General features: G+C 40.8%; 2 protein-coding genes and 1 long non-coding RNA gene across 5 annotated transcripts; 2 read left to right on the top strand and 1 right to left on the bottom strand.

Moving 5' to 3' along the window:
* Positions 1 to 2912: 2912 nt before the first annotated feature.
* LOC129761242 (uncharacterized) lies at positions 2913 to 8240 on the bottom strand. Its single transcript, XM_055758958.1, has one exon. The coding sequence runs from the start codon at positions 8238 to 8240 to the stop codon at positions 2913 to 2915; it is 5328 nt and encodes a 1775-aa protein (XP_055614933.1).
* A 6091-nt stretch (positions 8241 to 14331) lies between these two features.
* On the top strand, positions 14332 to 16105 carry LOC129762415 (uncharacterized). Of its 3 annotated transcripts, XR_008740617.1 has the most exons (5): positions 14341 to 14460; positions 14516 to 14555; positions 14652 to 15362; positions 15540 to 15742; positions 15806 to 16105. It is a non-coding gene; the product is annotated as an uncharacterized LOC129762415 (long non-coding RNA). The 3 variants fall into 3 exon arrangements; XR_008740618.1 differs by having other exon boundaries at positions 14332 to 14460; positions 14516 to 15481; XR_008740616.1 differs by having other exon boundaries at positions 14340 to 14460; positions 14516 to 15362.
* A 6628-nt stretch (positions 16106 to 22733) lies between these two features.
* On the top strand, positions 22734 to 25674 carry LOC129770327 (cap-specific mRNA (nucleoside-2'-O-)-methyltransferase 1). The gene is made up of 2 exons (XM_055773067.1): positions 22734 to 23173; positions 23288 to 25674. Exons 1-2 carry the CDS (start codon positions 22822 to 22824, stop codon positions 25483 to 25485), a joined length of 2550 nt encoding a protein of 849 aa, XP_055629042.1. The 5' UTR covers positions 22734 to 22821; the 3' UTR covers positions 25486 to 25674.
* Positions 25675 to 26934: the final 1260 nt, after the last annotated feature.

The raw sequence follows: 26934 nt of genomic DNA, 5'->3' as shown, positions 1-26934 counted from the left end.
AATCCGCGTTAGTCTCGGCTCCAGTCCTGGCGATGCCAGATTACACTAAACCTTTCGCCATAGCTTGTGATGCGAGCGACGCAGCTATTGGAGCCGTCCTGACTCAAGAATTTGACAACGAAGAGCATCCAATTTGCTACTTTTCTCAAAAACTGTCGTCGTCAGAACGAAAATATTCCGTCACAGAAAAAGAATGTCTGGCTGTGATTCGAGCGATAGAGAAATTTAGAGGATATGTGGAGGGTGTTAGATTCACCGTTCATTGTGACCACGCAGCACTTAGCTACCTGAAATCGATGAAAAATCCCACGGCGCTGATGAGTCGATGGTTATTGAGGTTGAATGCGTTCGATTTCGACATCAAATATAGAAAAGGAGCGATTAATGTTGTTCCTGATGCACTATCCAGAATAGCGACAGCTACAATGTTCACAATGGACGCGGCTACAGACACATGGTACCTACATTTGTCCCAACGCGTACGGAAAAATCAAGAAGACTTTCCCGATTTTAAAATCGTAAACGATGAACTGTACAAAAACTGCATGTGCAAGGACGAATTTGGTTCACGCACTCACGCCTGGAAAAAGGTCGTTCCGGAATCAAAACGTGCAAAAATCATCCAAGAGTTTCACGACAAAGCCTCAGCAGCACATCTAGGGTTCCACAAAACATGGCAGAAGCTGCAGATTCATTTCTATTGGCCCAAAATGAGAGAAGATGTCTCGCGATACGTCAGAAATTGCAGCGTATGTAAAGCCTCCAAAGCACCGAATACCTCCATGATGCCAAACATGGGAGCAGCAAAGCCTGCCCGCCTGCCTTGGGAGCTCATAAGCATCGACTTCGTCGGTCCCTTCACCCGCTCACGGCGGGGAAATACAGTTATGTTAGTCGTAGTGGACTGGGTAACAAAATACGTGATAGTACACCCAATGAGATCAGCGGATTCCCTCAAAATGATCGATTTTCTCGAACAACACGTCTTTTTGAAATTTTCAAGGCCTCGGATCATCTTATCCGACAATGGAAAACAGTTCGTCTCTGTAGCTTTCAAAGCTTTCTTGGCCAAGAATAGGATCACACACATGAAGACAGCATACTATTGTCCGATGGTGAATAACGCGGAAAGAGTGAATCGCGTTTTGACAACGAGCATCAGAGCGTTGTTAGACGATGATCATCAAGCATGGGACGAAAATCTATCTGCCATCACCGCTGCAATAAACAGTGCGAAGCATGACGTCACTGGGGTAAGCCCACATTTCGCCAACTTTGGAAGACCGCTGATTCTGCACACAGATTTGTACACACAGCAAGATCTAAATACTAACAACGACCCGAGATTAGCACAAGATGTACGCCTTGCATCAATTAAGCGCATACAAGAATTCGTGGCTTTGCGAATAAAGAACAACCATGAAAGAAGCAAACAACGTTACAATCTACGTACGAGAGCAGTATCCTTCAAGGTAGGAGACGTTGCTTGGCGACGAAACTTCGGTCTGTCTTCAAAAACTGACAAAATTAATCAGAAGCTGAACCCAAAGTTTGTACCGACGATCGTCAAAGAAGTTCTGGGTACAAATTTGTACTTACTGGAAGATGTGGTGTCTGGAAAGGAAGGGAGATACCACGCCAAGGATATGAAAGAAGATTAATCAATAAAGCTATGTCGCCAGGCTAGATCCTGGCAACCAAGAGTATAATCTAAGGAACTGGAGTTCCCTAGATGCTTGCTATGAAGGCAAGACTTTTCGCTCGTCCTCTCTCGAGCGCTTCGTGATTAATCTAGGGAACTTATTTCCCTAGATGTCGGCAATTGAGGCCTGAGAATCACGGTTTAAATTTATTAAAGCCAGGGATCTATTCCCTGGACTTGGTTGGTCTCTTATGGGCTAAGCCCCTTTGCGTGAACAAATCCCGGCTAGGGCAGCCACAAAACTTCAACCTCTTCCGGCTCCAGTGCGGTCCGGTGAAGCGAAGCAAATGGTCTGCTTTTCGGATTGGGATTTGTTCCTTTTGGTTATACCTTTTATAGCGTGGCGCCTGGTTGCCAACGCTTGGGTGTATCCGGATTCTGATGCGTGACGCCTGGTTGTCAACGCTTGGTGGATTTTCGGATCACGAATTGAACTTTGAACTACGAACTTTGATTTTGAACTAACGAATTAGACTTCTGATTTGAACTGTTTGATTTGAACTGTTTGATTTGAACTGTGAAATTGAACTGACTGAAACTTGAACTGAACTTCCTAGGCCAGAATCCCCAGTATATATACCCAAGAATTCATTCCTAGGCGTTAAAACTATAAAGGAGAGAAGAGATCTCTCTTTCCTTCTCAGACAACCGAGCCCATATCGATTGTCTGCCTGCTCACGGTCTCAAATGAACACGTGATTTCCTATCTTGTATGCCTGCGCTACACTATGAGTAATACGATCTATTCAGAGGATCGTGCGGGTCACAGATTTGTTTATTTATTTGTCCCTACTTTCTGGTGCGTCATGCACCGCTTGTCTGAAGCTATACAAAAGGAAAAGAAAAATAAGAAAGGGATGAATCACATGGCCGTATCTGGTGATTCATTGGGCTATAAATTTTCTATGCGCTCGTTTGCACTTCAATAACATTATTTTGTTTATTGGCCGGCCTTGCTATCTGAATTGGGTCCGTAACATTCCGGCCCTGATAAATCTACTTGTTCGATTTATAAAATTCCTGAACGGACCCTATGCTACCTGTGTTACTTATATCTCTATTTGTTTACATGTTTTCGGAGCATCATTTATTTTACATTCATCCTTATATTCTAACAGAGTTTAAAAACACTTTTAAATTTCAATTCTTCGGCACGTTGCCTGGTTCCAAAGGATGTCCTCTTCAATGCTTGGTCCATGGATCATACATCTTAGCTCTGACGCGAGCTTACATCAGTTGGCTGCATCTTTCGGATATTGGTGCTCTGGTAGCGAGCACTGACGTCTTCTTCCTGATTAGTTGATGGCTGGATCATTTCCCTTGATAATGTCCAGTACTGCAATTTTAACTGCCGGTTCAGGACACCTTTCGCGGTTTGGATCTTTGCTTGGCGAACTTGCCCGTCGCTCGCCACAAACGTTTCGATGACTCGTCCTTTAAGCCATTTTCCTGGTGGTGCGTCGTCGTCCGTGATTAAGACGATGTCGTTGACTTTGATCGGTTCTACTTTCTGCGTATTTTTATTACGCTTTAACAGAGTTGGTAAGTACTCCTTCTTCCATCGGTTCCAAAACAACTTGGAATAATGTTGAATGCGTCTCCATTGCGCTGTGTCATACTGACTGGTCGTTGGTGCATACGGTGGGGCATACTCTCCTGCTCTTCCTATTAACGCGTGGAATGGCGTCAACACTTCATCGTCGATGCAGGAGACTGGTATGTGTGTCAACGGTCGAGAGTTGACTAAAAATTCCGCTTGGATGAATGCAGCTTGCAACGTTGCTGCTGATGGCTTGCTCCTACCCCAAACTTTCAGGATCTCTGCTAGTGCTACTTTGACGTTTCTTATTAATCTCTCCCAAGCGCCTCCAAAATGTGGTGCTGAAGGTGGGTTGAATCTCCACTGGATTTCCATTTTTGCTGCTTCATTTTTGCCCATCTTCTCGTTGATTTCATTGACTAGCGACTTTAACTCTCGCTCTGCTCCAACGAAGTTCGTTCCGTTGTCGCTGTAGATACTGGTGACCTTTCCTCTTCGGTTCTGGAAGTTCCTTAACACGACCATGAACGCATCAGTACTGAGATTTTCTGCCATCTCAATATGTACTGCTCTTGTTGAGAGACAGGTGAATATGACGCCCCATCTCTTCTCGAGCGATCTCTTTACCGCTACTTCGAAAGGTCCGAAGTAATCTACTCCGCAGTTTGTAAATGGAGGTATATGCGCTTCTGTGCGGAAATGTGGTAAATCTGCCATCATCGGCTCTACCGGAGTTGCACGTCGTATTTTGCACCTATTGCAATTCTTCTTGACGTTTGCTAATACTGTTCTTATATGCAGTATCCAATACTTCTGCCGTAATGCTGCTATGACGGTGTTTTCGCCGTGGTGGAAATATCTTTCGTGTGTTGCTTTCACGATCAAATATGTATATGGATGCTTTTGTGGGAGCAATATTGGCGTTCTTGTAGTCCATGGTACTGACATGGCTTTCTTCAAACGTCCTCCACTTCTCATTACCCCTGCCTCGTCTAGGAAGGGTGCGTAACTGACCAATGGTCCTGACGATATTGTTCCGCCATTGAATAAAGTTTCCATCTCTGTTGGAAATGCTTCCCATTGCATCTTTCTATAGAGCACGTTCTCAGCTCTTTGGTAGTCCTTGTACTCAATGTCTGGAATATATCCACGACGTAATCTTTCCTTTGTCCTGTTTAATACACAAAGGTTCTTCACCAATTTCCACCAATCTGAGTATTCCTTGTACTTATCGATGAAACTAAGTTTGCTTAGTTCTTCGTGAACTAGCACTGTTTCTCTCAACTCTTCGTCTGTTTCCTTCTCTTCAATGGAAGGCCATGACGATTCTGAGAGCTTTAGGAAATCAGGTCCCTCAAACCATTGTGATTTTCCTAGCTTTTCCTTTGTGCCTTCATCGGCTGGATTTTCATCTGTTGGCACCCATCGCCATTCATTTTTCCTGTTATCTTCCAGGATTTCACCTACTCGATGCATCACAAATACGCTTCTTCGTTTTGGACTCTTGATCCATGACAATACGGTCTGTGAATCACTCCAAAATGTTTTGCTGACGATTTTCAACCTCGTTTCATCTATTATCGTTTTGGTTAATCGGCTTCCTAACACGGCCGCTTGTAGCTCTAGGCGTGGTATGCTCAATGGTTTGACTGGTGCTACTCTAGACTTTGCTGATAGAAGTCTTACGTGTGGTGTGTTTCCAGATATACTTCTTACGTACACACATGCACAAAATGCTTTCTCAGAAGCATCTACAAAGGTGTGTAGTTCTACTTCACCTGTTCTTTCTTCGAGGATGTATCTTGGTATCGTTACGCTATCAGCAGATTCAATAATTTCTAACCAGTGTTGCCAGTCTGACTGCAACTTCTCGGGAATTTCGTCATCCCAATCTATATTTTCTATGTGCAGCCTTTGCATGAGGATTCTTCCATGCACAGTTATATTTGAGATGAGTCCAAGTGGATCGTAGACACTCATCACGAAAGCTAGTACCTCTCTCTTTGTTGGTAAACGTAGCATTTGTGTAACATCACTTCCTAGCTTGTCTAATTTGATTTGATAGCCGAGTGTGTCAGACGTGGTGTTCCAATATACACCAAGTACCTTTTCTGTCATTGAATCCTTTTCTTCGAACATTTTGATTCCGGAAATTTGTACACGTTCCGAGGGTAAACTTTGCAGAAGTTCTCTGCTGTTTGACACAAAGTTTCTGATGTGGAAACCCGCGTGATCGTGAATTTTCATAACATGTAGTACTATCTCTGCTGCCTTATCAAGCTCTTCGAAACTATCCAAATAATCGTCGACGTAGTGTTGCTTGATGATTGCTTCAGTCGCCACTGGACAATATTTTCTGAATTTTTCTGCGTTGTGGTTTTTAACCGCTTGTGCACATGACGGTGAACAGGTTGATCCGAATGTCATCACCTGCATTACGTATACATCAGGTTTCTTACTGCTATCACAATCTCTCCATAAGAATCTCTGAGCGTGTTGATCTTCAGCTCGGATTCGTACTTGGTGGAACATCTCTTTGATGTCTCCACATACAGCAATTGCTCCTTCTCGGAATCTTACTAAAACACCGAACAATGACGTAGTAGCATCCGGCCCTGATAACAGTTCCGTGTTGAACGATACACCTTGTGTCTTTGCCGCCGCATCGAAAACCAACCTTGGTTTAGGTGGCAACTTATTTTTGTTGTGCACAATAAAGTGTGGAAGATAATACATTCTTGATATCGGCTTCATAATTTCTTCCTCTGACAGTTTGCGGATGTAGCCTTTCTTCTCGTAATCCGCAAATGTTTCTATTGCCCATTTTTTCAACTCTGGGTCTTTTTTTAACGTTCTCTCACTCGTTGTCAGCCTCTTTGCTGCATTGTTGTAGCTATTTGGAAATTTCGTTTCCTCATCTTTCCATAGAAGTCCAACTTCGTATCTACCATCCTTGTATTTCATAGTACTTCTTAGAATTTGTTCAGCCTTTTCTTCTTCAGCTGATTTTGGTAGATTCTTGACTACCTTAACGCCGAAGTCTTCGGTGGAGAAATATTTCTGCAAAGCCTTGTTCATTTCATCTTCTTGCTGAATGACCATGATGTGTCCGCCTTGCACATTGGACGATATGTTGCCGAACATGAACCATCCAAGTTTGGTTCGTAGCGCTGTGGGCTCGTTCGGTTTTCTCATTCGCCTTTCGAATGGAATTAACAAGTGACTGTGACTCAGTCCAATTAATATCGTCGGGCGTATACTGCTGTAACTGCTCAACGGCAGATTCTTGAGGTATGGATACCTTTTCTCCATCACCTCCTTGTTGAAGCTTTGCTCTGGGAGTTGGAGATTCTTTATCGTTCTCACTCCTTTCATGACGTATTCTTTTTCATTGTTGCCGTTGATTCGTACCTGAACTCTACGGCTGTTTTGTTCGTTTCTCGTGACGTTCTGCGTCCACTTTAGCATTAACGGATCAATTCTTCCGTTGAGCCCTAACTTGTTCGCAATCTCCTCGTCTATTAGAGAGAGTGATGACCCCGCATCCAAGAAAGCGAACGTGTTGATGATTTTGTCATTATTTTTCAACGTCACAGGAACTATTTGGTAGAATACGTTGGATTTTGTTAGTTGTTGGTGATTGTGTATCTCACCATCTGCTTGTGTATCTGGACTATGCTGTCCTTCCGACTGATTTGAATCACTTGATTCTCTCTCATGAGATTTATGAATTAATGGATGATGTTTGAACTTACATCCATTAATTCCACATTGTTTTGCTCTTTTGCAGTCTCGCATCATATGGTTTGTAAATGCGAGACAGCTCAAGCATACCTTTGCCTTAAAGGCTAATTCATTTCGCTTTTCAGGCTTCATAGCCTTAAATCTGGTGCATTCGAGGAGTTTGTGGTTTCCCCGACATGCTTCACAATTGCGTTTTATTATTGTCGATCTATTTTCCTGATGCGTATTTACGTTAAATCGACGCTCAGGCCTCGTGTCTCGCGGCTGCGATCTGTTAATTTCTCGCGGCTGCGGTCTGCTTGTTTCTCGCGGCTGCGGCCTGCTGGTGCCATTCAGCAGTCTATTGGTTCTCGAATGAGGCTTCAGCCACTCATTGAGATCAGCTAAAGTCTTTGCCCCGTCGTACATTTCTTCAGTCCACTTCACCTGTAGACCGTAGGGCATTTTCCTTATGATCTCTTCCACCAATCGGTGGTCAATCAGGAATTCTTCTCTATCCATAAGAGAAACATTACAGACGAGATTATCCAGTGCTTCGGATATCTCGGTAATCAAATTCCGACTCTCCCTTTTGATATTGGTGAGTTCGGTTAGTAGTTCTTTATAGACTAGTTCGGGTCTTCCGAAATTATCTTCTAGTCTATCAATTATTTGGTCCATATTATTTGGATCCATCATTAACTGTCGGACGCTCCTCTCTGCGTTCCCGTACAGCACTGTTTGCAGGCGATTCAAATTTTCAAGCCTGTTAAATTGACCTTGTTTTGTGGTCTCATCAAAGGCCTTTTTAAATTTCGGCCATTCTCTGGCCGCACCTCCATATTTTGGCAAGCTCATGAGTGCTTGTCGCTTTAGGTAGACAGTCCATTCTGGCTCTGCCTCCTGATTTTGACCTTCGATGCTGTCATTATTGTGTGCTGAACTTGTACCTGGTTCAGCTTCGAATCTCGTTGTCCTCATGGACTTTACCAGAGCCTCCATTGCTGCTCTGTTCTCTTGCAAAATTTCTTGCAAGCTGTCTCCGGAAACTGATTGTCTGACTTTGACTTTCAGTTCCATCATTTCCCTTTCTGTGCTCATGCACTTAGGGCATACCCACCTTTCATCTTTCTTGGGTAGGTATGTGAGTCCCACACATGAAATGTGGAACCACCGATCGCATTCATCGCATGCGACCATGTCCTCTTTCTTGTCTTTGTCCGTACACAGACGGCAGTGCCCATTAGGGTTGGCTTTATATGCGTATGTAGCCATTTTAATTAACGTGATTCCTTCTTGAATACACGTGAGTTCAATTCAGATCTTTTTTGAGTGCTTAAATTTTCAAGTCTTATCTCTTTCTTATAAACGTGATTCCCTTTTGAATGCACGTGTGTTCAAATCAATTTCTATGAGTGCTTGAGTTCCAAGTCTTATCTCCTCTTACAACGTGATTCCCGTTTGAATACACGTGAGTTCAATTTCACTCTCTGGCGCGAGAGTTCAAATTTCAATTCTTGACTTCTTAGTCTTTTCAAAAAGGCGTGATTCTGAGCCTCCCGATTTACTCCTCTTGCGCGAGGGATCGTGGTTCTTTTCTTGGCGAAGGTGTGAGTTTTAAATCTCCTCTCTGGAGCCACCAAAATATAATCTAAGGAACTGGAGTTCCCTAGATGCTTGCTATGAAGGCAAGACTTTTCGCTCGTCCTCTCTCGAGCGCTTCGTGATTAATCTAGGGAACTTATTTCCCTAGATGTCGGCAATTGAGGCCTGAGAATCACGGTTTAAATTTATTAAAGCCAGGGATCTATTCCCTGGACTTGGTTGGTCTCTTATGGGCTAAGCCCCTTTGCGTGAACAAATCCCGGCTAGGGCAGCCACAAAACTTCAACCTCTTCCGGCTCCAGTGCGGTCCGGTGAAGCGAAGCAAATGGTCTGCTTTTCGGATTGGGATTTGTTCCTTTTGGTTATACCTTTTATAGCGTGGCGCCTGGTTGCCAACGCTTGGGTGTATCCGGATTCTGATGCGTGACGCCTGGTTGTCAACGCTTGGTGGATTTTCGGATCACGAATTGAACTTTGAACTACGAACTTTGATTTTGAACTAACGAATTAGACTTCTGATTTGAACTGTTTGATTTGAACTGTTTGATTTGAACTGTGAAATTGAACTGACTGAAACTTGAACTGAACTTCCTAGGCCAGAATCCCCAGTATATATACCCAAGAATTCATTCCTAGGCGTTAAAACTATAAAGGAGAGAAGAGATCTCTCTTTCCTTCTCAGACAACCGAGCCCATATCGATTGTCTGCCTGCTCACGGTCTCAAATGAACACGTGATTTCCTATCTTGTATGCCTGCGCTACACTATGAGTAATACGATCTATTCAGAGGATCGTGCGGGTCACAGATTTGTTTATTTATTTGTCCCTACTTTCTGGTGCGTCATGCACCGCTTGTCTGAAGCTATACAAAAGGAAAAGAAAAATAAGAAAGGGATGAATCACATGGCCGTATCTGGTGATTCATTGGGCTATAAATTTTCTATGCGCTCGTTTGCACTTCAATAACATTATTTTGTTTATTGGCCGGCCTTGCTATCTGAATTGGGTCCGTAACAAAGAGCCTTGTGCTCAACAAAACACATAATGGTGATACATATTCGTCGAGGTGTGGTGAGCAACAACATTTACAAATCTACCTCCCCACCAAGACAGAAAGAGAAGCTCCAAGATGACATCGCAGTGAAATCTGGCGCTGGCCGTTCGCAAATCGGGAGAAATTGCACCCTGCTGATCGGGAAACGGGTCGCATGGAAAGCACATTTTGTGTCATATAAGAAACCAGCTATGTCCGCATGATTATGCCTGCCAACAAAGAGGAAATTAATCCATACAAAAAACACTAAGTGGAAATCCCGTTTGTCGATCGAGAAAAATCGCACTCTCGCTGACAACTAACTGTCAATCTCGCTGGCAACGAACTGCCAAATACCGTTAGTAACGAACTGCTAAATCTCGCTAGCAACGAAATGCTAAAACCGCTGGAATGCGCTGGCAACGAACTGCCGAATGGCGCTAGCAGCGAACTGCTGAAACCGCGGACAATGACCGCGGTCACTCGCTAGCAACGAACTGAGATTGGCAACTAATAATCCAGCAGAATTACACTGAAAGGCTGCACCCAAAATGTGGAGTTCCAGGACAACAGCGACTTCCGCAAGCAGAGTCACAAGCAGCGTCACTCACAAACAAATTCCGAAATAAACGGACAGCAAGGAAAAGACAACGCATGCTTGTGGAATACTTCGAATGACATTCACCACTGAGGGTCAAAAGCTCCAAAAAATTTGCGCCTGCCGTTCGTCGTGAGAAAGTGTACCCTGCCAAACTGGAAATGAGTTGCAGGGAAGCCTAGAATGGCTCAAGGGGAAACACCGTCCAATGGATCGGAGATCGATAGGAACCGAATCCAACGACGATAAAATACGAAGCAATCGTTTCCCTCTAGCATCCTCAAAACCTAAGCGGGTATGCCGTTAGTCAGAGCGGGAGAAACTGACCGTGCAAACTGAAAAAAGCACGCCGTTTTCAGAACGTGACAAACTGAAACCACACATACAAAAGACAGACAAGCTATGACTACAGAATCATATCTGTTAACCAAGAGGAAAGCACTCCCAAGCAAAAACACATAGTGGCAACACCGTTTGCCGATCGAGATAAATCGTGCACATCGTCGAACATGACACAACAACTATGAAACAGTACAACTGCAAGCACATAGACCCAAATTTTGTTCATTCGGCAACACCATAGCGGTAGTGTGTGTGTCTCAAATTCGCAATAGTTAGCACGCAGGGTCACATTCGATCTTTGCTTAAGTCAAAAGGGGATCACCACGAAAACATCCAGAACAAAAGTAACGCGAATGAGAGGCGCGGCCTTAAAACCTCTTATAGGGCTCGTGGTGACTCGGGCAGAGGAAATGCTCCCTTTCCCAGGGCATGGCTACGCAAAGAGTTCGAATAAACTAAAATAGGCAATCCGTAACACACCATGAGAGCAAAATCTATCTCAAATTTGTTGGAGAAATTTTCTTTCGCGTAAGGCGATATTCAGATTACAATTTTGACAGAATTCGCTGTCGTTACATCAGTATTTTGTTCCGATTTTAGTATTTGGGTAATGAGGTTAGGTATAGAGTAAAGAAGCTTCTGATTTGGCGGGCAGAATGGCTCGCGCATTTGAGTTCATGAGTTAGTAAAATTGTGTTTGGAGCTAGACTCCAATTTGTTTGAAGGATCTGTAGTTTCTCACAAAAAGAAAATCAAATTTTACGAGTTTTTTGTGAGACGCCTTTCGCCGTCTCACAAAAAACTCTGCTCTCATGGTAGGATTGTGTAACATTCGTGGCGTTTTTGTCAGCATAAAACCAAAATAATTAAAAAAAAAAAAAAAAAAAAATGGCACACAACACAGCACCCCCCGTACTATATAACACTTATATGACGGTAAATGTCATCACCAACCGTGCGCATAGGATAGTCGCACAACAAAGCGGCTGTCAAGCATCACTTCCGTGGAGGAAGAAAAAAGGCGTTATTGGTCCTTTTGTTTTTTTGGGCTACGGACGCTTTAAGCGAACGGACGCATCTCCAAGTTTTGATTATACTTCGGGTCGAGTCTTCTGCCACGTGAGGGGTGGTATAACGCGACAAGTTCGTCGGTCGTCGCGAAATACAAGGCTTTAAAGAAAGGCCAGCGCGAGTGAATCACGAAGGAAAAAAAAATAAAAGGACGCGCCGGATTAGCGGCGTAAGTGTGTCACCAAGGAGAAGTTTGATGGCTTGCGTGAGTGCGAAACACGCCATTTTGTGCTACGTATGCCACGTTTGGCAGATTTAGTTTAACGCTGGGCCAAGAGGCAACGTTGAGTGACCGATTTGTCGGTATTCGCGGGAAGGTGGTTCACCGCCCAATTACACCGGAATCGCGGTTCTAGGGTACCGCAAAGTTCGTGTGGGTGGCTTGGGGCGAGTGGCAAAGCACGCCATTTTGTGCCGTTAGTGAGTGATCAAGTTCATCGAAGATCCGAGTGATAGTTCCCGCACAACCGCTTCGGGTTCGCGGCACCGATACGCCGCTGAGTTTCACTCGGAGGTGAGCGCAAATAAAAGGAAGAGTCCCCACGGGATCGTGGAGCCGCGGGTGGCCCCGGGCAACGGAGCAGCGGATTATCCACACTGGATCGAGCGCGCCGCGGTGGCTCCGGGCGAAACAAGTGGCACGGTGAGAACGCCGTCGAGATTTCCGGCGGACAGAGGCGGAGAGGACGCGGATTGAAGGATTCCGGAGTGACCCATGGTCTCTTGATGACATCTGGCAGCCAACATAAAGTACGGTGAGTACGGGGAGACCCGGTGCTTCTCTAATCTCTAGTGTTGTGTGTGTCCAGATTATTGGAATTATAGCTTGTGCTGACGGTTAGGAGTAACCGAGAATCCCATTCCTCGAGTGAGAGAGGATCTCGTTACATCATTTATGGAATAAAAACATTTGCTTGCAGATAAAATAACTTGCATATATTATATTTTCGCAAACTAAAATAATCTGGCATCTCTGAAACTGAAAGGAACAGTATGTATTTGTGAAACGAGTATTATGATGTATTTTTGAGAAGAAAAACCGAATTCTAAAGTGTAAATTATGAATGAAAATTAACTTTTACGAATCAAATTAGTATTCTATGTGAATGCAAATCACTTTTTTTCAGCAAGTGGTGAGAAAATCCCATACAAAAATTATATCTGAAATTGACGTTATATTATAATAATACATTTTAGTAAGAATATCTGAAAATACAGGGGAAATAGGTTAAGTTAAGGTTAGGACTACGCGCTTCAACTAATTAAATAATACCAAGTAGATATTTTCATTCAAATTTTACCAATTGAAAATTGCCTTTTAGCCTTCTAATCTGATAGAGAATAGTTTGGATCCCAAACTCAAATGTCGCCATTAGCCATCGCGGATATTTTCGTTGTCTCGGGTTGAGGGCGATATTGACCGTGTAAGGTGGAAAAATATTGATTGAGGTTGAGAGCCTAGCTGTCACGATATTGAAGACACTTATTGTCAATCCGGTTGATCGTGTAAGGTGCCCATAACTTAACCTATTTCCTCTGAATTTTTAGATATTCCTACTAAAATTTATTATTATAATATAACGTCAATTCCGGACACAACTTTTGTATGGGATTTTCTCACCACTTGCAGAAAAAAAGTGATTTGCATTCACATAGAATACTAATTTGATTTGGAAAAGTTAATTTCCATACATAATTTACACTTTAAAACTCGTTTTTCCTTCTCAAAAACACATCATAATACTCGCTTCACAAATACAGACTGATCCTTTCAGTTTCAGGGATGCCAGATTATTTTAGATTGCGAAAATATATGCAAATTATATTATCTGCAAGCAAATGTTTTTATTCAATAAATAAGACTATGACAGTAGAACCCCGTTTATCTGTATCTGTATCTGTACCCCGATTATCTGTACCTGTATCTATTTCTGTATTGATAAAACATAGTTTCTATGTTTAAACATCATCCCGATTATTCGCGGATAATCGGGATTCTACTGTAACTTGAATTAACACGTGATATTTTTTCACCTGTGATTTTCCCAGATCTTCTCATTCTCCAAATTTTATAGGAGAGTGTGAAGAAACACACAACTTAGACTAAAGCGGCTGCCCCACTCGCTACCGCGAGTTCAATGTTAAAAAATTCCTAAGACGTTGTTAATTTTCATTCACTCTCTCACCATCACATTGTCAGTTTACTTTGAGGTTTTGATTTGTATCGCGAAAAGTACTGTATTTTGCTATTTTAGGTACAGTAATTTACATTTAATGCGACAATTTTCTAATTGGACAGACCTGTATGCGACACGTTTAGTTAAACATTTTCTTAAACATCGAGTTCGGACCCAAATTATGGCCCCACATTGAAATTCGCCGCCAGACGTCAACGCTGTACCACTCTCATCTTCAATGTCCAATTACAGGTCAAATCGCCTCCAATGCGACACTGAGTGGTTCCTCGGCATGTCGCATTAAATGTAAATTACTGTATCAGTTTGCAAACCAAGCTTTCATTTATGATTCCTACAATTTCAGAAGTTTATAAATTTTAATTGCAATCGCAAAAAAGACTAACAAACATTAAATGTCCGCTTGCAAATCTGGCAACTCAGTCTGGAAGTCCGTGAGGTAAAACGTCATCATCATGCATCCATATGAAATGTCACGATATTGATGCCCGAAAATCAGAAAATCCGGATTTCTGCGTTGTCGGCCATGTTCAGCTGTCATTATGCTCTCAAATGTCATCGTATTGTCAATAAATTTGACCGTGTGAGGTCCGCTTAACTGTGTGTGCGCGCAACCGCCATTTCTCTAATGGAAGCGAAGCGATTTGGAGGTAAACATTCGGTTTTTATTATGATTCATTTTATCTAAATATTTTCATTTTCCAGCCTAAAATTGTAGAATCCATAGCAAAAGTTTCATGTAGCCGTAAGCGTTTAGAGGCCAAAACGGCGGATGTCGCCGTAACAATTGATTGATGATCCGATTATTGTTTGATTTTTCCCCTCATTCTATTGTCCGCAGATCGCAACCAACAGCAGCAATGGACCGCCTCTCGATGGATTTGTTGTTCCAGGAAACAATGGATATCAGTTGGGTCAATCGTACCGTCAGCAGCGAGGAAACCAACAACAACCATTTCACACTGAGCAATCAACAGCTAAAAAGACTACCAGCACCGATTCGGACAACATCGACTCGGATGAGAAGCAGCAGCAACAGTGCAGATTGTCGATGTTATTCCAATAATATACTGTCTGTAGCAAAAACTCCACTAGCTAATGAACGATATGCTACGGCGAAAGTTCCAAAATTTCAAACACAGCGTCACGACAACATTAATTCTACAGCAGTACTTGGCGACGGAACCCAGCGAAAACCATTACCATCACTACCATCGACAGCAGCCCACTAATCCATCCATCGAAGGATCGGAGCGATATGTGTCCTATTTGCCACACAATTTCCTCCACAAATCACGACTTCACGGAGCTCAACAACAGAAAATCTGCGTCTGAGGATGCCTGGGAGAGTCAGTTTGCGTGGTAAATTTGCTTCAAGGCGCTTCGTTGCTGGCTCGGTACATGCTGCCTCCGCTCGAACTTGGAGCGTCACATCAAACAGTAACATCTTTAATTCTGGTCGTATTGTCAGCGCGGAGGCAATCATTAGAAGCGCGGTTGGAGCATTCGATCGGCAATCAAGCAATCCGCCAAAGGAAGGACGTAGACAAAGGTAAAGATCCATTGGTCATTGGTGAAGGCGGTCAATAGTGGCAATAATGACGATTTGGTGCCGGTTTCGAAACCGGTCGACAGCGCTACGAACCTTGGCCATTTTAGATAAATTTCGTAGTAAGATATGTGAAAGATGTTCGGAATATTATTAATAACAATGGTTTTCTTCCGGCAGATTTGGTGTTCCGCTGTCACAAGATTAAAACGACGAGCAGGTGCTGCTGACTTCCGGCTCGGTATGTGGCTGGGTGGAGAATTTCTTATTAAATTTAAAGAACAAGTACTGCCAATTTTGATCCACAATGATCAATCCGCATGTGACTAAACTGAGAGATTTTTTCACTATGCAGCTTCCATTGGGATTTCCAGTAAAAATAGGTAAATGCTCAATAATTTTTAAAATATTTGGCACTGTGTTACGCAATTCGTTCTATTTTGTAGAAATAACGCTGTTTCATGTGTTGAACGCGGTTATCATATTTGACAACGTATTCGAATAAGAGATAACTGTGACCAGCGTGAGCCCCATCAAAGAAAGCGAATAGCGTACGAGATGCACTATCGAGGGTTACTGTTTCGATGTCCCGTTCGAGTACGTACGACGTGGTGCCGATTTCCGGCGTCAAATAATCTTCGAAGATGAGAACGAGTTGATGCAATTTGCGATCCAGCAAAATTTCGCAAGTGTCCTAAAAAGCACACTTCTAAGTACTGTGATACTCAACTCGCTCGCTAAAAGCCTGCACGAAAAGCTTTTCAATATTTTATAAAAGAATATTAATAAGAATAAAAATATTTGAAATAACAATTATATTACTCAATTATAATGAACCAATGGAGGGCCAACAAATCAGCCATTATTGAAACCAAAATTAGGCCAACACTGGACTTACAAACCATAGTTTTGTTTGACATTTGTGTCTACCAATTTTTTTTCGTAGGATGTACCCACGGCAGTGGAACTTCATACAAATCACTCGTCGAAAAGTGTCTCCTTTTTCACTGCTTGTTTACATCGACGAATATATTTTTTTCCACTATGTTTCGTAGGAGAGTGTATGCATACTGACAGATTTCTACTACGAGGTGTTTAATGAAGGATGAAAGGTTATGGAATGTTTATGTTTATATATGATTTATCGTACGATTTAATTGAATGCATAAAAGTTGTCAACAAAACTGGAGTTAAGCACATTTTTAAATTTAAAACAAATATTGATAAGAGATTTCCAGCAATTATTGATGTTTATTGCGTGATTTGGTAACTGTATAAGTTGTTTGAAATGAAGGTTTAGTGTAATTATTGACGTAGGACTACGTCTAACCGGAAGATATAGGGGGTGAAATGGAAATCTAGGCACTGAACAAGTACGAAAAAATGCAAGATTTGGAACGCTTATAACTCGAGCATTTCTCAATAGATCGCAAAGGTTTTTGCATCAATTGATAGGAAATATATCTACGCATCTATCATAACGAATAACATTTCATTTTTCTTGAGATAAATAATTGAATAATTGTGAAATATCAAGCATTCTCAAAATTCACTATGTGCCCATTTTTGATTGGTCCATTTTGTGCTCCTCAAATCGTACCGACCAAAACGGGCAACCAGAGCAGCAGCGAAATAGAATGAAGCACGATTGGAAAGGAAAAAGAAAAAAATGAACGAAACATTGGTCGCAGTCTCACACATGCGTAATTCTCGAGGCAGCCAGTCAGCTTAAAAATCCCCGCTCCGCTGCCGTAACGATCATTCTCATTCAAACCGTACACCACATCGGTTCGCATCACAACACATCAACAAACCAACCCAAGCACCCATGTCTGGACATGGTAAAGGAGGAAAAGTGAAGGGAAAGGCAAAGTCCCGCTCGAACCGTGTTGATATGGAGTTCCCCGCAAGGGTACCTAGGCCGAGCGCGTTAGTACCAGTGCACCAGTCGCCGCCGTTATATAGTTTCGGCCGCCGAAGTGATCGAGTTGGCTGGTAAAGCTGCTCGCGACGATAAGAAAAACCGCATTCAGAACAGAACACATCAAGACAACAACAGGCAGTTGCAGCGAGTGGCGAGTGGCAAACGCAATCGCAAAACGGCAGCAGGTAGCAGAAGAAAAAAGTTTGTTCTTTTTACAATCTGCTTTGGTGGCAAATCCAGAACAAGGCGGCATCGAGGGTGTTCGAAATGGTTTTTTTTTCAAAACCACGAGTACTAAGTTTTCTAAATTGGAACCATTCCATAAAACAAGGCGCTTTTCAGGGCCATTAAACCTTCCAAAAAAAGAGTTTAGGAAATAAAGTTCAATGCGTTCTAAAACATTATCCAAAATAATAATAAAACACAAATTGATGTTTTCATAATTTGTTTGCCAGGATCTGATGAGTATGTGAATTTGGCAGTAGTTCTGAGCTTATTGATAGTTGGGGACTTTCAAGATTATTCAATTTTCACCAACTCTTAAATTGTTTCCAGATTGAAAGTACAGTAATTTACAATTAGTTCGACATTTAGCTAATTGGACGGACATGTAATGCGACTTATTTAGTTGGACATTTTTGTAAACATAGAGATCCAAATTATGACCGCACATTGAAAGTCGACACTGTACCACTGTCATCGCAAATGTTCAATTACAGGTTCAAATCGCCTCCAATGCGACACTGAGTGGCGCTTCGGTACGTTGCATTGAATGTAATTTACTGTAAAATATGTCACAAGGTGGATGGGAAGAAATTTTACAACTGTGAAAGATGAGGCGAGTGGCAAATGCAATCGCTAAACAGAAAGGTTTAGCCGAACAAGATGGGGATATCGAGTGACAACAAAACAATAAACTCTTTAGATTGAAGATAATTTTGTGATCCTGAAAAGGACCCTTTTCAGCCTGCATGTGAATCCAACGAGCGAACAAATCGTAATGAATGTATTTTTTTTGCCATCGCTCCCTTTTAACGCTCATTCGTTCGTCTCGTTGGACTCGCCCCTCTGGCTGAGTCTGCCGATTTGTATCTATCCTGTGAGTGTGTACCGCTAGAGTATAAAACACGTGGACCCCAAAAAAATATCTTATTTTCTTTCAAACCGTAAACCCGTGTGGTTGTACGGCATCGGTACCGTGGACGTAACAAAGGAGGACAAGTTAAGGAAAAGGCAAAGTCTCACTCGAACCGTGCAGGTCTCCAGTTCTCTGTTGGTCGCATTCACTGATTGCTCCGCAAGGGTAACTAGGCCGAACGGATTGGTGCCGGAGCACCAGTATACCTAACAGCGATTATAGAGTTTCGGCCGTCGGAGTGCTCGAGTTGGCTTGCAAAGCTGCTCACGACAATCAGAAAACCCGCATCAAGAACAGAGCAGCTTCGGTTCGGCGCTCATCAAGGCAACAATTAGTTTCAGTGAGTGGCAAACTGCTTCTCCGGCACGTCGCATTAAATGTAATTTACTGAACAATATGTCACAAGCTGGATAGGAAGAAATTTTCCAACTGTGAAAGCTGTGGCGAGTGGCAAACGTAATAGCTAAACAGGAAGGTTTAACCGAACAAGATGGGAATATCGAGTGATAACAAAAACACAACACCAAAGGTTCTTTTCAACCCTCAACATATTCATAAAGAGTAAACAGTAAACTAATCCATTTTTCAGGTAGATAGGTAGGTATTCACGTAGGAGAAGAAAATAAAACAATATATTTAAAATATATATTTAACAAAAGCTGTCCCCTTTGTATAGTCCTACGTCACTCCAGTTATGTCCCTGACATTACCCACCCGTCTTTTTTATTTTGAGGATTATATTCACAAACATACAAGTATGATTAATATATATTGCATGTATATGATGCACCTAGCCAGCCCATACATGCAAACGTGGAGGCGATATACATACATCCTAGAAAATAATAAATCATATAATTATCGTTTATATTACATCATATACCCCATATACATGTATATGGCCTCCAATTTCATATGCATATGCCAGTTATACACATTATACAAGTAATGTGTCTTAGATGTATGTATATCGCCTCCAATTTCAGATTTTTGACGTAGGACTATGTCTTACATTAAGGGTGTCAAATCAGAAAACAGGTCACTTTTTTATTAAATAAAGTTAACGTTAATAACAATTTTTTTGCTACTAACGGATTTAAACGTTTTGTATACCAATCGAATTGGAAATTGTTCTAAGATTTTTGTTTGTTTGATATGCTATACATTACAATCCCATAGTCTGTATATGGTTTAAATTGATGAAAAATGGAAGCATTCTTATTTTTCCATACATTTGTTCTGTCCATTTGTGTGCTTTCCCGAACAGAGCTGTCAATAACGGGTAACTTATGCAGCCGCTAGAACAAAAATAACGAAGGGGGATAGCGAAAAGAAAAAAATTGCATAGTATGTAAGCTGTTGCTAGCGTATAAGTATTGCATCTCCTCTGAGGAAAATTCTCAGAATATTTCTGTGCCCGAAACAACAAAGGTCGCTTATTCTGCTCGTTTTGTGTTTAATGTATCCCTTCGAGCTGTGAACGTTAGTGAATATTTCACTTGAAGTGCATCTGGCATTGCAATTAACACAACCATCCGAGGCATGGCAAAGCAGGCGAAAAAAGAGAAGAGTACAAATGATTTTAGGTCGCTTCTAAACATCAGTGTGTGTTTTCATTGCGCAAAACATAGAACTTAGAAACTTTGTTGACGGTATCGACCGAGAGTCGAGAAACGATTTACATAAACGGTCATTCTTGCGATGTTTCATTTTTAGCACTGCAACTGTATGCATCTGTTAGACGCGTGTTTGATGCTTGTTGAATGGCGATACACTTCTTCTTCTTATTTTTTTGAATTATAGACACTTGAAACTCAGAGAGTTCATTCGTCTTCGATGGCGATACACGGAAGATGCCACTCGTTAATATTCAGTGCAATGCGTGCATTGATATAAAGAAACGAATTGCGACATATGACCATAGCGTATTGTTCTCGCAAGGGCAAAAAATGATCGTTACTTCTCGAGATGAGTCTACAAAACTACGCAAGCCATTAAACATTTTCAGGGTCCCCGGAACTTTTTACAAAAAAATTATTTATGAAATTTCGACGTATTCGCAAATAATATTCGAAATGATAAACCATCAAATTTCAAAAGAAAAAAGATTTCGTAGTCCTACGTTCTAAGCGGTCGTGTCTCTGATACAACCCCTCGAATTTTTTTTACGATTTAATGTTTGCTGGGCAGGCCCGAAGGCAGTTTTAAATTGTTAAAATATGAATGAAATTTTTTACTTCATGTTATTTGATTACTTGAAACATGTAGTACTGAATTTTATTTAACCATTTCTATATAAATTTAGCGATTTAGCGAACTAAAGCACAATAAACAATCAGGAATGAAGTATCCGAGTGCAACTCTTTCGTATCATATGGAAGAACTTTAATTGCCCTAGAATCATATTTCAGGTAGCCGTACGAGATAGCTACTGCTTGATAATCCAAACAACCGGAGTTCAAATCCCATCGAAGCAATTTTATAAGCGTGGCCCCACTCATATCAAACATTTATATCCCTGAAAGTCAATTGATTAATTCCTATTTGTACAAACATAATGTTTATAAAGGTTCTATATACATACAAAAATGGTGATTCCCTGGGCCGAACATTTTACTTTAATATTTTCCGCCATTTTATGGCAGTGATGAATCGTATATTCGTATGACAACAGACTTATTGGGCCTGATTCTCGAATACACTTCACGGTGGAAACGAAATAAACGGCACGCCATTGAACTACGTTTTACGAGTTAGTGAAGTGTCGAAGATAATGATGAGTTTTCAGGCAGAATGATCACTTTTCAAATAAAAAATCATTAATGAAAATTAACTTCTTCCTATAAAACTGGTATTCAATGTGAGTGGAAACCTCTGTTTTCTTCATGGGATATAATAATCTCATACAAAAATTTCATCTGAAGATAATTTGATATTATAATAATAAGTTTAGTGAGAAACTAATCTCGTATCCAGATGTCGACACCATACCGTTGTCATCGCGAATACGTTTCATTCCGTTTCCACCGTGAAGTGTATTCGTAGTGTATTCGAGAATCAGGCCCATTATGTTATTAGGTATTGCCTAATAACCTTGCATGTACAGTAAGTTACCTCTATTCGACATTTAGTTAATTGGACAGACCTGTAATGGGATACAAATAATAGGACTTTTCCATCTCTAATTGGATATTTTGTAAACATCGAGTTTGGTACCCGAAGTATGGCCCCAGATTGGAAGTCGCCACAAGACGTCGACATTGTACCACTATCATTGTGAATGTCCAATTACAGGCCAATCACCTCTAATGCGACACTGAGTAGTATCTCGGTATGTCGAGGATTAGAGGTAACTTACTGTATATGCTATTTGGGCGCATCATATACCACCCAAAATATCAGATATTCGATGCTCTATATACGATTTAATGTTTGCTGGGTTGGCATACTTGGCAGCTTGGTTTGTCAAGTTCATAATCTCATGTCTACAGTTTTGAGTTAAGTGCAATTGAATGACGAAGTTGAACTAATTTGTTTATGTCACTATATTTATCAGAACTCAAAAGACCGGCAAACAGATAATCTTTCGTTCTTAAAAGTTAAAAATAAAAAAAACAACTTTAACTTTCACTTTTCTCAAAACCGGAAATATTCTGACTTAAGAATAATTTTCAACTTAATATTCCAAACATACATGTATTTACAAGAATCTATAATAATTATCATAATAATCAAGAACGTTTTCCGTCATTCGTTTTTGGGTTGTCTGTAGTAAATCGTATATACGCATGACAATAGTCGCACTAGATGCATGTAGGAGTCGTATATTCATCCATCCAATCATCGTGAATACTGTTGCAAGTGGAAAATAAATGTGTGTTCATTGCTTATGACATTATGCATTATGACATAATACAGGAATTTAAATTTAATGCGACATGCCAAGGCATCACTCAGTGTCGCTTTGGAGGCGATTTTGGCCTGTAATTGAACATTGGCGATGTGAGTGGTACAGTGTCGACGTCTGGTGGCAACTTTAATGTGGCGCCATAATTTGGTCCCCGAACTCGATGTTTACAAAAATGTTCAATTAAACGTGTCACATTGAAGGTCTGTTCAATAATCTAAACGTCGCTGATGTACCAATGATTAGTAGGGTAGAAAATGACTAGCGAATTGGTAATATTTACCAAAAAATTGGTCATATATACTAAATTTTCCTCTCAGTGTATCAACAATGCCTCTGACACTTTTGGCAAATATCCACCGTCCCACCTTCTATGCTTCAATTATCTTTGATGAAAGATAGCAATATTATGACAATTACATGGTATACCAGACCATTGCAATTCCGTTGAAGTCATCCTAAAATTTGATTATAAATATAAATATCTACGACAATGTCGTCTAGCGAATCGGAATCAGAGCAATCTACTCAATCATATGGGTTTGAAAGTTTCAATAAAGACATGCACTCTAATGAAACAAAAAGTTCTAGTGATGAGGATCAATCCAGCGAAAATGAAAACGATTTCCAAAGTAAACCAAAAAAGCTATGCACGGAAAATGTTACAAAAGGACCTAAAACTTTTTTGTCACCTGCGAAAACGGATTCCAATGCATATTTTTCGGAACAATCCAGAAGGATGATGGAAAAAATGAATTATGATCGTACCAAGGGTCTTGGAAAAAGCGGACAAGGTCGTTTGAACATAGTAGAAATTTCTACTCAGAAAGGACGTTCAGGACTTGGTAAGTCGAACTTATCAAGTAAATCACTTTGTAATAGCATGGCTATTTTATAATATTTGTTGAAATACTGTACAATTTTACTACAGATATAATATGAAAAACTTACTATTTTAGGCTATGATAATTTGAAACTAGATGCCACCAGTTCATGCTGGGATGACTCGATGGAACAACTGAATATACCCGAAAACGTGAATTGGATGGAAAACCACGAAGCAGCGATCAACATATATAGAGACACGCTGGAGAGTTGGGTAAAACGAGGGCATCCAAAATTAACTATAGACGACGAAACGACTTTTTGCGATGAAGTCATCTTGAAACAAATTCTAGAAAATAAGTCAGCATTCGACAAACTCTTGCCGAGGGACCTACGGGGAGCACGAGCTAGATCGAACCCATTTGAGACCATAAAATCGAATATTTTCATGAACAGAGCGGCCGTGAAAATGGCTAATATAGACGCTATGTTCGATTATATGTTCAGCAATCCAACAGACGAATGCGGAAATGCGATGGTACGTGAGAATGATTTGCTTTACTTTGCTGATGTTTGTGCTGGTCCTGGTGGCTTTTCCGAATATATGTTATGGCGTAAAAAATGGCATGCCAAAGGATTTGGCTTCACCCTTCGAGGGGAGAATGATTTTAAACTACATGACTTTATCGCTGGAAGCGCCGAAACATTTGATCCATATTATGGCCCAAAAGATGATGGGAATATATTTGATCCGACGAACATAGAAAGTTTTACGGATTATGTGATGAAACAAACCGAATCTGGGGTACACATTATGATGGCAGATGGTGGATTCTCTGTCGAAGGACAAGAGAATATACAGGAAATTCTTTCGAAACAGCTGTATCTATGTCAAATATTAGTAGCTTTAAATATCGTACGCACTGGTGGGCATTTTGTCGTGAAGCTGTTCGATTTATTCACGCCGTTCAGTGTTGGTTTATTGTACCTAGTTTATAAATGCTTTAGGAAAATATGTATCTGTAAACCTAATACAAGCAGACCAGCTAATTCCGAACGATATTTAGTATGTAAATGGAAGATACCGGGCACTGACACAATTCAAAGACATCTATCTGATATAAACAGCTTGTTATTCAACAAAAAAGGTAAAGGAGACGACGTTTTAGAACTTGTCCCCTACGATGTTCTAATGGGAGACCATGCATTCTTCCAATATATTTGTGATAGTAATAATGAAATAGGAAAAAACCAAATAGTTGGATTAGCAAAAATTGCACACTTTTGCGCAGATAGTAACCTACACGAAGAGAAACAAGGAGAAATTAAAACCAGATGTTTAAGCCTTTGGAAATTGGAGGATAATATTAGAAGAATGGACTCTAGATTAGCACCGGACTTATACGTTGATGAGTTACTTGGACAATGGAAACACGAGAAGGTATTCCTCGCGTCAGCAGAGAAATTGCTCAATGGTTCGAAGATTGGAAGTATGTTCTGTTCTCTTCATGATTGGTATTTTGTGCCATTGAGCAACGCAGAAAATTCTGGCAAGAATACACGCTCGTTTTTCCTGGGCAGAGGTGGCAAAGAAATCATGCAATATGATCTAGCACAACGCAGATGGATTCCCGTAAAAGATGTGCATTTAGAGTTTTTCCCAAGAACCCTAGTTTATGGCGAAATTGTTAAAGAAATGCAAGGGGAAGGAAAAAAACAAACACACATACATGCATTTCACATAATTGATGCAATAATAATAGGTGGCGAAGATGTACGTAAACAACCTCTCCACGAAAGACTACGCATATGTGAGAAATATGCAAAGGCCTTAAACAAACCCTATAGAACTATCGAAAATTCCGACACAACATATACGGCCACGATGCCTGTACGATGCAAAAAGATGTTTGCTCTAAAGGACATTGAATGTTTTTTTGATCGCTTGGAAAAACACGAGATCAAGGGAGGGGACGAACGTCTGGGCTACACTGTTCGCAACTCGAATGAACCCGACAGATTTTACGTGCCCAGAGCGCTATTATTCCTGAGCGGAACACGTGATGACTATTTGAAAATGTTTTCAAAACGCGCCAACAAATTTTATTATTTTCACAAACAACAGAAGACATCGTTATTTCCAGAACAGATGAAATGTACTGAAGAAACAATAGCATCCTTCAAAAATACTTTCGTTCATCGTGTTATATGGAAATGGCAAGAGAGGCCTCAAGTGTTCGACGAAGATGAGATCAAAAATATTACTAAAGAACCACATCTTATTTATCGAATCGACATAAGACACTTTTTAACGAATAATAATTGTAATTGATCGGAATGATTTAAGTAATATACATTGTATAAAAGAAAAGTATTTTATTTAATCCACAATTTCTTGTATTCTTCGAATTAAGCCAACTTATCGGTAACACGTTTAGTTCCGTTAAGCTTTTCGTTAGAAAAAAGTTGATCACAGTTGATGAGTTGATGTTGATTACAAAATAAGGAAAGATAAACAAGTATTTGTTTTCGAATGATTTACGATATATAAACAAGTATTTGTTTTCGAATGATTTACGATATGTGACTAGTTTCTAATCGGATTCCTGATTATTTTTTATACAACATATATGCGGTCGATGCGATCTTTACTGTAGTCAGTGTAAAGAGCTCCTACGTGTTTGCCATTTTCCATTGCATTCAAAATAAAAGTCACAAATACCATCAGCCTTTGAAGAAGTCATGTTGCATACAAGTTATTCTATGTTTCACTTGTTGGAAAACTTTTTCATTCACTATTGCTTCGAATAGTTTAGGAATACAAGAGATAATGACAATTCCACGATAATTACGTGTGTCAGATTTAGCGCCTGATTTAAAGATAGGTACCAAAAAAGATTGTTGTTCTGGGAATATTTATTTATTTATTTATCGAATGTTAGAAAACGATTCCACAGACTGATCATAACTTAATAACCCTTAATCCTATTTTTAAATACATTTTTAAGCATGTCAAACTATTGAACAAACGAAGAGAAACATCCAACGGGTTTCAATAACCATAGGAGGTTCTATGTCGTCTAATGAACAGTAACTAACGCTCACGAAGTTGACGGGAAGGTGCATTAAACGAAACACTGGATTGCGAAAAACGGATTGTTTGGGTTGTGTGAAATGGAGCCCACACACATATCGCATACTCCAAGATACTACGAACTAATGAGCAGTATAGTGTCTTCATGGCGTAGATATCCTGGAAGTTACTACGTACTACGTCGAACAAATCCTAGGGCTGAGAACGCTTTGGCGGTGGTTACGTTGATGTGTTCGTTGAATCGAAGTTTGTTGTCGATGGACACACCGAGATCGCGGATGGAAGGAACACACTCCAGGGGTACGGACCCGTTGAATATATGAATTCGATTCGTGATTGTCGGCGAGAAAATGCCTTACACTTACACTTTTTCACATTTTTTTTTTTTCATAATGAATGCGATTCGATCAATTCACCATTTCCGCCTCCTCTTCCTCCTTCTCCTCCTCCTAATATCTAATAGGATTGGACCGATTACTCGCGGTTTACTCAAGTTTAGTAGGGTAACATTCTTGATGGAAGGATCAGGTGAGGGAGCATGGGAAAAGGAGTAACTTTTTCTCATTAGAGGTTTTACGCCAGCACAATAACGATGTGCGTTGTAACTAGGGTTGTTATCTGGTGTTTGACTGATTGTCGAAAGTAGGCGACGATGAGATAAGGGATAAGACAGACACAACTAATAAA

The sequence above is a fragment of the Toxorhynchites rutilus genome, chromosome 1 (assembly GCF_029784135.1).
Source record: "Toxorhynchites rutilus septentrionalis strain SRP chromosome 1, ASM2978413v1, whole genome shotgun sequence".
Lineage (NCBI taxonomy): Eukaryota > Metazoa > Arthropoda > Insecta > Diptera > Culicidae > Toxorhynchites > Toxorhynchites rutilus.
This window is presented reverse-complemented; position numbering and strand designations above follow the sequence as displayed.

What these genes read in the sequence shown, in the direction of transcription:
- LOC129761242 (XM_055758958.1), bottom strand. Translation starts at nt 8,240, where the DNA reads ATGGCTACATACGCATATAAAGCCAACCCTAATGGGCACTGCCGTCTG.
- LOC129770327 (XM_055773067.1), top strand. Translation starts at nt 22,822, where the DNA reads ATGTCGTCTAGCGAATCGGAATCAGAGCAATCTACTCAATCATATGGG. An exon ending in GAAAGGACGTTCAGGACTTG is followed by an intron (nt 23,174 to 23,287) that starts GTAAGTCGAACT and finishes TTACTATTTTAG; the next exon opens with GCTATGATAATTTGAAACTA.